Source organism: Orbicella faveolata, unplaced genomic scaffold (genome assembly GCF_042242905.1).
Source record: "Orbicella faveolata isolate gen_17 unplaced genomic scaffold, um_ofav_v1 contig_14, whole genome shotgun sequence".
Taxonomy (NCBI): Eukaryota; Metazoa; Cnidaria; class Anthozoa; order Scleractinia; family Merulinidae; genus Orbicella; species Orbicella faveolata.
The window spans coordinates 9983228-9994847 of record NW_028301541.1 but is presented as its reverse complement, the minus strand read 5'-3'; the positions used below and the strand labels follow the sequence as shown (position 1 = coordinate 9994847).

General features: G+C 39.6%; 1 protein-coding gene across 1 annotated transcript in view; it reads left to right on the top strand.

Moving 5' to 3' along the window:
- Positions 1–180: 180 nt before the first annotated feature.
- The window catches only part of LOC110051427 (HEAT repeat-containing protein 1-like), a 50972-nt gene continuing 39532 nt past the window's right edge, over positions 181–11620 (top strand). Inside the window, exons 1-10 of the mRNA XM_089286539.1 lie at positions 181–1074; positions 1912–1997; positions 5537–5773; positions 7867–7977; positions 8586–8739; positions 9807–9914; positions 10498–10596; positions 10680–10756; positions 11061–11284; positions 11392–11510. Coding sequence (XP_089142665.1) covers positions 217–1074; positions 1912–1997; positions 5537–5773; positions 7867–7977; positions 8586–8739; positions 9807–9914; positions 10498–10596; positions 10680–10756; positions 11061–11284; positions 11392–11510 — 2073 coding nt within the window. The 5' untranslated portion in view covers positions 181–216. The remainder of the gene's footprint in view (positions 1075–1911; positions 1998–5536; positions 5774–7866; positions 7978–8585; positions 8740–9806; positions 9915–10497; positions 10597–10679; positions 10757–11060; positions 11285–11391; positions 11511–11620) is intronic.

Genomic DNA, 11620 nt, shown 5'->3' with positions numbered 1-11620 from the left:
TTTTGCGTCGTATCAGAAGCTTATTTTTCTTTGTGAACTCTCAGTATTCCTTTCGCCAAATTCATGGCCTTTTGGGGTTGTTGTAAAAGTTGCCAGTCGACAGCCGTGCACTGCGACAATTTCGCGCGCTTTTTCATGAAGGAACGCTCCCTCTCCACCCTTAGACAAAACATTGCTTTGTGACCGAGCTTTGTACATGCACGTGGAAAATCCAAGATGTCGTCTTTGGCGAAGCAGCTAAAACAGCTTCAAATTCCGGGCAGTTTGCCTTCAACTGCTACTGCTAAAGCGAGCAAAAAGGCATCTTTGCTCTTTGACTCTAAAGAAGCAGCTGATATTGACAATGAAACGGTATTTTCAATCGGTTTGAATGGCCTGGAAGAGTTGAAAGTTATCGAACCAGCGTTCTCGACTTTCGATAATTCGCTATTTGGCGATACCTCGAAGTCACTTGAGAGAGCCCTGCAGTCGAAAGACGTCAACGAGAAGCTAGACAAGCACATTGCAAAGTTTCTGCAATATTTATCTCCATATTTCTTACTGAAACCAGCTCATAAGGTCTTGGAGTGGTTAATACGACGCTACCAGATTCATGTGCACAATGTTGATACCTTGGTAACTTGTATTCTTCCCTACCACGAAACAAACTTGTTTTCTCGTGTGCTGCAACTGTTATCGATAAAAGATCCTTCGTCGAAATGGAACTGGCTTCGTCCGGTTCAAAAAGCTAGTTCGCCTCTCTCCAAGACGGCTTTCTTGCAACATTGTGTTTCGGATCCTGGGTTTATCTCTCTTATCTGTGAAATGGTAAAAGAAGGCATAAAACTGGAAATCCCGCCGTCCAGCTTGAGAGTCTTGTTCACATTTTACACATCAACAGTTGTTGGCGTATTGGATATGTTGCCGAAGGTCACAGAGAGGTTTATAAACCAATTATTGCCTTATTTACTGGAAGGACTCAAGTCTGCCTTACCTGAAATGGTTGCTTCCTCTTACATGATTACAGCTCAGCTCTGTTCTAAGTGCAATATGGAGGAAACTTTAGTGAAATCCCTAACTGACAGTATTTGCAAGGTAGATTTTATTTCCAACATAAACATGCTGCACTAGTCATACCAGCAGAGAGCAGAGAGGGATGCTATTGGTGGATCAAAACCTTGAGCTAAGCCGGGGAGGGGGGGCAGTTTTGTTCTGCTTGCGCTGCTGGCTTTTCTTCCTTCTGTGATTTTTCCCTTTTTTTACCCAAAATAAAGGGTGGGGGGTGGGGTGGGCCCCCCTGGACCCCTCCCCTGAAGCCACTACTGGATGCAGGGTTTGCATTAGATTGTTGACTAATCATTAAACTGTCGTTACCACTGTTTTCACCGCTACGTGTACGTGACCTTCAAAATCAAAATGCTCTTTGCAGTAGACTTCTGTCAATCAAACAGCCATACCTTATATCACATACTGGTCTGCCAAAGCGGCTTCACAAGGTCACAAAGGTTGTTTTATTTCAGAAGTCTATGGCACCTCTTTGTTTGATACGCGAGTGACATGTTCATGTAGTCAACAATCTTCTGCCTCTAACAGTAACTTTTCCAGATCTCTGCTAATGAGATTATGTTGTCACAGAAAATCTCCATACCCCTTCCACGGAAGGTTTTTTAGTTTGAACCCCCACCCCTTCCCCCCTCTGGAAATTCCAGTTAAGTTTCATAACCCCTCCCTCTCCCCCTTAGAATTTCCGTTAACCTTCATTGGGGTGGGTATGGATATTTTCTGCAACTGCACGTGGTCAGATAACTTTTTTCTACATATAGGAATCAATCCCCTTGCAAAGAGTTGATTTAGTTGTTTCTGCATACGTGTTCATTTTTGTTGCCATTTACATGCAGCTTTTTTGATATAAATTTGTCATTTTCATCACAGAACTTAAAACCAAGAATTACTATTGAGGGTCTGTCTTGTCTCACCTATATATGTCAATCCCAAGGTGTGAAAAAATTATCAAAACGGTAAGTTTTTGAGGATAATCATTAGCTGTTGGGATTTAAAGTCCAGTGTGTAATGAAATGTGTATTCCCCGTGTTTGAAGGAAAGATCCTTCTGAGAAAAACAAATCACATGAGTTGAGTACTTTTCTGATGCTGGACGCAAATTACATGCACATGTACTGTATGTTTAAATAGCAATATAATAAGTGAAAAATTCAGTTCTTCATGTGTAACATATGTGACCCTCCACGGGATTTCCAGCATAATGGTGATGACACGGGCACGCTATTTTAGTACAGTAGACAAAAGAAATTTTTGTTAACATGGTAGCAGTGTGCCACGATGCACGTATAATTAAAATTTTTCTTTTGTTACACATAAACAACGAACCATGTTCAGTTAAACAAAGCAGCGTGTCAAAGGATGCGAAAACAAAAGCCGTGTCATGCCGTGCCATATTGCACTCTGGTGTGTGAAATATCACGTTTGTGCTGTGTTAAATAATAGTAAGACAGAGATCAGGGCAACCATCTGTAAGAGTTTCTTAACGTTGATCCGATCCAAGTTTTTGTCACAACGGTGTCAACTTGCATGCGCAAAAAATTATCCTATCTTCATCACGAGCACGCATTCGTAATATTATTTTTATCATCGAATCGGTGATTCATGTTGTAAATTTCATCTGTTGTCTTCCAATGAATCACAAATTGTCTCATGAAACTCGTTTTGTTTGCCATGTTCTTTTCTCAAAACACAGAAATTTATAGCAAGATCAATGATTTCATAATCGAAAAAATTTGTGATAACCAACGGCTGAAATTAGGCCATAGCCGGGACAACATACTAGTATATTAATATTTCCAGCTTTCTGCTGTAATCAAGCCTATTTGTTGCTTTTCACAGCGAGAAAGACCATATTTTTAGTTATTTTTAGGTTGTAAAAAAGTAAAATCACACGCACGCATTCGCAACTAATTTTTATCGTCAGATCGGCGATCTATTTTGTAAATTTCACTTGTTATCTTCGAATGAATCACAAATTGTAACATGAAACCTGTTTTGTTTTGATTTCATGATCGAAAATGCTGTACTGGAATTTCCCTGGAAAGTTTTGTTTTTTTTCGTGGCGAAGCTGGGCTTTTGAGCGCTCGCAATTGCAGCTTCGCCACGAAAACAAAACAAACCCCACTGGCACCCAGGGTAGCCGAAAATAGCCGTGACAGCATACGAAGTGTAATTTCCAGCTCTGCAGTGGGTCCCTTTTCACGGCACCAATGACAACACTATTTTCAGTTATTGCTATCCGAAATAACTTCCTTTTTATTTACTTTTTCGGAGTTACGCAATGGTTTTAAATCAAGTTCAAAAGACAGGCTTCGAAAAGCGGCTTCACAAGACTGTGTTCATAATTACCGTTTGCCGTGTTCGGAGGCACTGTTACCTCTTCGCTAAAGAAAAATTTCAAACATCCCCGTTCTGAAAGGAACTCTTAAAAAACATAAGTCAGTTGCAGGCCGCATAATCAAAATAAACAGACATAGCTGATTCCACAGGTCGCAGAATTTCGAATAGCCCACTGATGTTTGTCCCGTGCTCATACAGATGTCGAAATACTTCTTCTGTGTTTTGTGAGGTTGGACGGTAACAGCTTCATATCAATCCTTTTGAAACCCGGAACACGTCTGGGGAGAAGGAGGGCTTGTTCCTCAGCTACATTTTTAATGAATTTGACAACTTGTTCCACTGTTTCGGTAGACGAGGTACTACTTGGAAGCCTTTTCGAGTTTCCATGGGTCCGCAAGGTCAATCCATTCTTCCTGCAGTGCTTAACGAGACTGTGAAACCGGTAGGATTGAAGACAGTGCAGAAATAGGAAGGTTTTCTTGCAAATTCTTTTTCCGTGGTAAAAGAAGCACATTCTTGTGCTTTGGTGATTTTTTTCCACTCTGCCAGAGATGCTGGTTTCGTTACAGTTTAAGGAACTGTGAATGATTCCCAGTATGACCAGGTCCAGTTCAGCGGATGATAGTTCATTGCAGTTGTTTCGACACTCTGTGACATCATCTAGGCTCAGCGTTGCACTACATGCCATCTCTCCCGCGCCCATTTTACATTTACAGGTTTCGGAGTAAAATGCTTGCACTTTAGCACGTTCGGTTTCGTAAATTTCCATGAGCTCGACAGCATCATCTCCCGGCTCATCTTGATCAGCGACGCCTTCATCGTCAGAACTGCTGTTGGAGTCTGAATAATCATCCTCTTCCTCAACCTCTCTCGTTTTGAAGTACATTTCCTCCACACTTTCTAATTGATCTAAATCTTCCGTTGTGAAATTTAAACAGTGAGAACGTTCCGTTGCGTTGCACGCCATGTTTACTGTGTTCTGTTTTAGCGTTACAAGATGTCAGTTTCAAGTAACTATGGTAACGAACGGAAATCATACCCCATAATAAGACACGTTTGCAGCAATCGAAACACCTAGCTCGCAGTCTGTTAAAAGCACGAGTTTTAGGTGAGTGATTTATCTCTCTTTCGTGGTGCCAACTACAAGCCTTACGTAGTATTTAAATAGTTTGAATGCTTGATGTTTAGTACAGTGTAATTATGCGAACATTTTACGCACTGAAGGAAAGTAAAAATCTTCAATGCTGTTTTGGCTTTGTTATGTTAGTTCACAAGACGAATTGTATCAACAACAAGTTATATTTTTTCAAGAGCCACATAATGGCTCTTGAGTTTTTTCAATAATTTACGTTCCTGTTATTTCATTTCTCATCTTTCAGCGTAAGGTGCAAGCGCTTGTGCTTGGAAGAACTTTTTACATCAGGCGCCTTTTTTCGCGACCGTGATTCAATTTTCATTAATTAAGTAACTTTCACAGTGCTGTAAGAGGCTTTCTTGCTTAACCTCTTCGGTGCTACCGTGCCATATCACACGACTTTAACACGCTATGAAGCGTGTCTTTTAACACGCTGAAGAAAATAAAGTCAATAAAAGATTTAGTGTGTTAAGACATGCAAAACAAAAGCTACCGTGACACTCTTTGTTTCCTTATTAAATATGCGCATATGCATGTCAGATGTCACGCTTAGCATGCTGTGTCATCGCACGCGTGCCCGTGTTATCACCATTATGTTGGTAATCCTGTGGAGGGTCCCATATACATGCAACAAAGGGGTTTCTGTAAGTTTGTAAGCAGGCAGCCAAAACTAGAAAGTGCAGCTGTAGGCAACTGAAAATGGAATTGTTTTAGGACCTGTACAAAAGTCAAATAAATTGATATAATGGTATTAAATTTAGGGAAAGTAGGTGGTACATCTAAGTGAATTTTTTGTGATTCAGATGACATCTTTTGTTAGTTTCAAGCTACATGTACATGTATTATAAATTGAAACCTGTAACAAGGTACTGTACATGTATGTGCATGGCCTCTTGTTTCAGTTTTTTGAGGTTTTACAGTGTTGTATATAGATCTTCCTTTCAAGTTGATTCATATAATTCACATGTGTTCTCTTCCATGTAGACATGAACATGTACATGTATGTTTGCTCATATAACAGGTCATTTAAAGCTCTTCTTAAGCTGCCAAGTTTGGTCAAGTCCCTTCATCAGCTGTCGTCTACTCATGGCATTACTCCATTGTTAGAAGTCTTTGTTCCACAACTTGTATCTACTGGAGTGAAAAACATGTTAACAGAGGAACAGAGTGATTTTTATAGGAAACCCTTGTTAGAAATTGCCCTAGAATTACTCAAGGAGATTGAGTTTGAACGTGGCATGGTCATAACCATTGGCAGGTACTGTAAGTGTAGTGTTGTGGCAGTGAGAAAGATTCCTAGTGCTATTGGTATTTATTCATGTACAGTGGAATCCTTATTTTCCCAGAACTCAGAGAGAAACAAAAATAGCCTTAAGAAATTAAGAGTCCAGGAATAATATCAGGAGTGAAATCAGTTCAAAGGAGATGTGAGGGTTCGGGAAAAAAAAAAAAAACTTTTATTAATTCTAGCTTGACCTTTGGACAAGCACCTCTCAAATTTTTGTTGCCCTGGGCTAGTCTTAGTATTATTTAGATACGGTTTTTTTGTTAAGTCTTTTTGTTACAGCGCAAGATTTCCTGATTTCTCGAACCCTCAGTTTTTTTAACCTCCCAATAACTCAAACAAAAAGCCGTTTCCCCTTCTCAGTTAAATGCTATACATGTAATTTTACCCTGATTTCTCAAACTATCCAATTTAGTTTCCCTTTGAGTTTCAAAAAATTGGCATTCCACTATATTTAGATTTACAACAGCAGATGACCTGGTGGGGCCCTTGCCATTCAGGCAATTGAGAATGAATAGTTACTTGCTGTTCAGAAAAATCATCTTGTCCCGGATGACCAGATGGCACTTTTTGCGAGCCCTGGTTATTATGAGGTTTGAGAAATTGAGGGTTCAAGAAATCATTATTTGACTGTATGCCAACTTTTCTTTCTATGTGCATTATAAGAACAGGAGCTACAAGTGCATTGAACAGATAACCTGCACAATGCCTTTCAATGTCATGGTAACTTTCTGTGATTTTGATTGTTCTTGTGAATGCCAGTGTGTGATGAAATGTGTATTCCCCGTGTTTGAAGGAAATATCCTCCTCAGAAAAGCGAAACACATGAGTTGAATACCTTTCTGATGCTGAATGCATTTCATGGGCACAGAGAAATACGTATACTAAACAAAACTAAGGAGAATAGCTTGAAATTAATCAGCCAAGTAATGAAATAAGAGTAACAAATTGCACTGTAGGTTAATGAAACATGGTATTAAAATGTTAAATATAGTTAAATGGAATTTAACATAGTTAACGACTAGGAGCTAGTCTGGTCAGTAGCGTTTTTATAGGCGGTTGTCAGTGTCTTGGCCGTCTGTGAGAGTTTGGTTAGCGTTTGGTGCGTTTTGTAGCGTTTGATATAGTTCAATGAAATTTTACATAGTTTATGACCAGGAGCCAGTCTGGTCAGTAGCGTTTTTGTAGGCGTTTGTTAGTGCCTTGGCCATCTGTTAGTGTTTGTTTAGCGTTTGGAGCGTTTCTGTAGCGTTTGCAACAGTCATATGGTCGTGAGAGTCCTGGGGCTGACATTGTCCAGCGGTATATTTGGTTAGTACATGTGTTGTCGTCCCATGTGCTCGCAGTGTGTTCATCGCTCTGTTAGTGTGGCGTTGTGGATTGAATTATAGTTTAGTGGTTCTCGGTGTTCCCTCCCTATCCCCCCCTTTCTTTTCAGCATTTTATTTTATTTATTTATTTATTTATTTACTTATTTATTTATTTATTCATTTATTTTCCACCAATGCCGTCTGGCTTGAGTGTGACGGGTGCCTGTAGGGGGCTTGGCGCGGGGGGCTCGTGGCTTGGTTGCGGGTTGGGCAGGCCAGTCGGGTGTTCTAGCGCCTTGGGGATGTGACTGCGGTTGCAGCCCCCGGGCTTCGTAGGCACCTTCCCTCCACTAGCGACTTGGGCGTTAATAAAATCATAATTATGGAAAATAAATGTCATGGCCACTGGCATGGCATCCTCAAAGGCCTTGGGGCAGTTGGTTGGTTTGTTGGGGGGAACGGGGGGTGGTTAATGTTAACCTGGTAAAAAAATTAAAGCAGCAAAAGTTTTCAAGACCAGAGGCAAGGGCCAGTTTATCCCATACTAGTAACAACCAATTCAAGGCACAAAATTATATCTGTAGAGCTACAGGTACATGTCGTCAGACATAGAAATTTTTCACTTTGAATCTCAGCCGTTTCTTGTGAGCAAGGGACAGGAATGAATGTAGCCACAAGAAATTTGCTCCCCCAGTTTGTTGCTGCCACAATATCATGTAGTCAGTTCTTTCGACAAAATAATGTCACTTTTTGCAGGACACTTCTTGAGGAGTATTGCAGTGCACGGAAAACATTGGGTACAGAAAAGAGTGAAATTGGAAACTTGAACAAAAATGTCAAAGATTTGATACAGGCTTTAGAGAAGAGGTAAGGATTTGGGCAAGATCTAAATGCTACAAATGAAGTACAAAATCCAACTGGAGTACTACATGTACACTGTAACTGGAACAATAGTAGGAATAATGTGCATATTTATACATGTACTTGTATATAGTGTTACTATGATGTGAAGTTTATATGAAATAATTCATATATAAACTGCAGTTGTAGATGAAAGTGAAGGATGATCATCGCAGTAAATTTTCCAATTTAAGCAATTGGAAAGAAGAAGCCTGAAAAAATCAGGGCTTCAATGGGATTTGAACCCGTGACCTCCGCGATATCATCCTTCACTTTCATTTACAACCGCAGTTCATATATGAATTATTTCATATAAACTTCACATCATTTCACTCCTCACGGGAAGATATGAACTCAATAAATTGACCCTGCTCCCAATGTGTGGCTTCATAGCTCAGTTGGTAGAGCATCGCACTGGTATCGTGGAGGTCACGGGTTCGAATCCCGTTGAAGCCCTGATTTTTTCAGGCTTCTTCTTTCCAATTGCTTAAATTGGAAAATTTACTGCAATGATCATCCTTCACTTTTATGGTGTTACTATGACCAGTATTCTAATATGCAAGTAAATTTTTAAGGTACCCAGTGGAACTGGAGAAGGCCATTGAGCGACACCTTGCATCACTAAGGAGTACGCAGGATGCGGCAGACGTTGAAGCAGATGCCGTAGCAGAGGGCTCCCTCTGGACTATGGACCTGGTGTCTTTGGCACTTGCAGGAGTTAAATCTCAGGTACACTACCGGCATGATGCATCCTCTTTATAATTAACACAATAAGTAAAAATGCATCCCTCATTATCTGGTGTATACAGTACAGTACTGCTCAGAACTACATGTAAGCAAACATCGCACATGCATTCTTAACGATCCCTTAATGCGAAAAATGACCGGCGCATTTTTGCCAACACGTTAGGGACACGTTTTTTAAATACATTAGCCTGTTATTCATGACCAATTTTCCTTCTGTGATGCATTGTTATGGCAAACAAAGCATGACTACAGCTCAAGCAAATGCGTGATTTGTAAATCCACATAAAGTGAAATTCAAATCAAACCACAACAAATTAAATCAGAGGTTTCTTTTAAAGCAATTGTATTTGTGCAATCATGTATTCTAACTGTTTTAATATGTACAATGTACATGTACGTAATGTAGTCTTGCTAGTTCGAAATTCAATGTGTTACAGCAAGGGCGTCATTTCATGAAATCCAGTACATTTAAATTTATGGCCAAACAGTTGCCTGCTTTCATTTTGTTATCTGAAGTTGGTACCACATGTGTAATGTGGTAAATTTAAAATTGTTGTGAAAAATTGTTTAAAGTGAAATTCCTCTATAAGAAAGTCGACACCTCTATTTGTCAAAAGCTGCTGAACATCTCATGGTAACTGAGTTTACAATGCTCTGATATTATCACCATCATGCCCTTTTCCTGCCTTGTGTTCTCACTCACCAAGCTTCTCGGTTCAGCACATGTACCAGCATCCAGCCAGCCTTTGAATCCAAACTCCCTCTTTCCCTCTCCAGAGTTACTCTCCAGGTTTCCCTAGGCCTTCCTTTCTGACGACTTCCTTCTGGGGTCCGAGTTACTGTACATAGTGCCTGTTTTTGGTGTTCATTAGCTTTCCTTTTTCAGCACATGACCAATCAACTGCCAACACCTTCGTTATATAAGTATGCTGTGTAATTTCTTCCATACTTAACTTGTTCTTGATCTCATCTCTTCATTTGACACTCTCATTGGTCAGTAAATTTTCTGACATACGTATAGTATAATTTGTAGTTATTTTGATTTACAGGTCATTCCAGACTCAAATACAACACTGGTTTTGAGTCTTCATCATCCTCAAGCTCAAGTGCGTGAAATGGCTGTTAAACGACTTGGAGATCTTTTAACAGAAAAAGGGGTAAAGTTGAGCTGTGTACAATATGCATGTATTCCTCAAAATTTTATAGTTCATTGATCCATTCTCACAACATTTAGTTGTTCAACAATCCATGTACAATACAGTTATTTATGAAATAGAAAACATGTACTGTGTTTCTATTGAGTTATAGAAACACGAGTGGAAGTTTGGGAGCACGAGAAATGCTGTGGAAACACGAGCCGCAGGCAAGTGTTTCCACAGCTTTTTCGAGTTCTCCCAAACTTTCACAAGTGTTTCTGTAACTTGATAGAAACATGGAGAACATGTTTTCGATTTCTTTTAGAAAACGCTGTGACAAGACAAGGAAAACAACTTGTTAACTTTGATTATCAAAATGTAAATTCTCTTTGCCCGTGCCATCATTACGTTAACAGCTCATGCTAGTTCTGTGTTTCTATCAAGTGATAGAAACACGATTTTTAACCAATGAGTGCCTGTGTTTTCTTAGGACTGTTTTGTAATGATAGATAATAATTTTTGTAATTGCAATATATGTATCATCAATGGGTTATTTTTGTGCTTGGAAATATTTACATGTACTGCTTTTCATTTCTGGATGCAGGGACTGTCAGAAGATAAAGAGTTCATTGGTGAGTCCTTACTTTCAAGGCTGCAGGATGATGACCCAGCTGTTGTGGCTTCTGTGCTGACGTTAGGACAGGTACACTCTAGTTTGCTTTTTTAACATTAATTTTTAAAAGAGCTGTTGTCACCATTATTAACTAATTTGCTTAACATTATCAGGTCCTTGTCAATAATCTTTCTGGCAAACAGTTTGTGGATGAGATGTTTCAACTGCTGGACAAGAAATCTTCAGAGTGGTTAGTTCTTATAATACATTGTGTGTATGTACATTTAAATGTACATGCAGTGGTTTAAGTGCTTTTTGAAGGTTTTAAAATCCTTGGAAGCCTTGCCTGTTACAGCTTTTGACAATTTCCCAGTTCAGATTTAACCTGCTATATAAGGAGACTTTGGTCTCTCAAAGCTGAGTGGACTCCTTTAGCTTAACCTAAGTCCTCTTACCGAAAGGTTCAAAGAAAGGCTTGAGGTGTGATTCTAAGACTGTGTGTTATGTAATGTTTATAGAATCAATTGATAGACCTGTGTAATTTTGTTTTCCAGGGAAGAGGTCCACAAGGAAGCATCACTCTTGCTGGTTGGTGATTGGGTTACCTGTGCTGTGCCATCGCTTGTGGATGAGATTGTGTTTGGTTTATTGCCTCGCCTTCTTCTTCAACGCAAGTCCCAGAAAACAGCGATTCAACTATCGTTAACTGTTAGCAAATCGGTGCTGGCTGCACAGCATCGTCTATTGTCTGGAATGAAGGAATTTGTCAAAAACAAAGGTACATAAAACATATCTTTCTGGGTTTCAGAGTTTTTCCTTTTTTTACCAAGTTATTTCACAAATACATGTAGTAACATTGATTGTCATTTTGAAAACATTTGACAGAGTGGAAGAGTTGTGGAAACAGTTCTGACCTTGATAAGCTTGCCTTGGCTGATAATGCATTAATCAGCTGGCTTGCAGAAAACCTGATGAAATTGAATGAAGAACAACTTATAGAAACAGTAAGTGTAATACATGTATCTGATCTTTTCCGGCAAGGCTAAAATACAGGTTACAGATTACAGGTCACAGGTCACAGAAGGCTGTGACCTGTGACCTGTAACCTCACAAT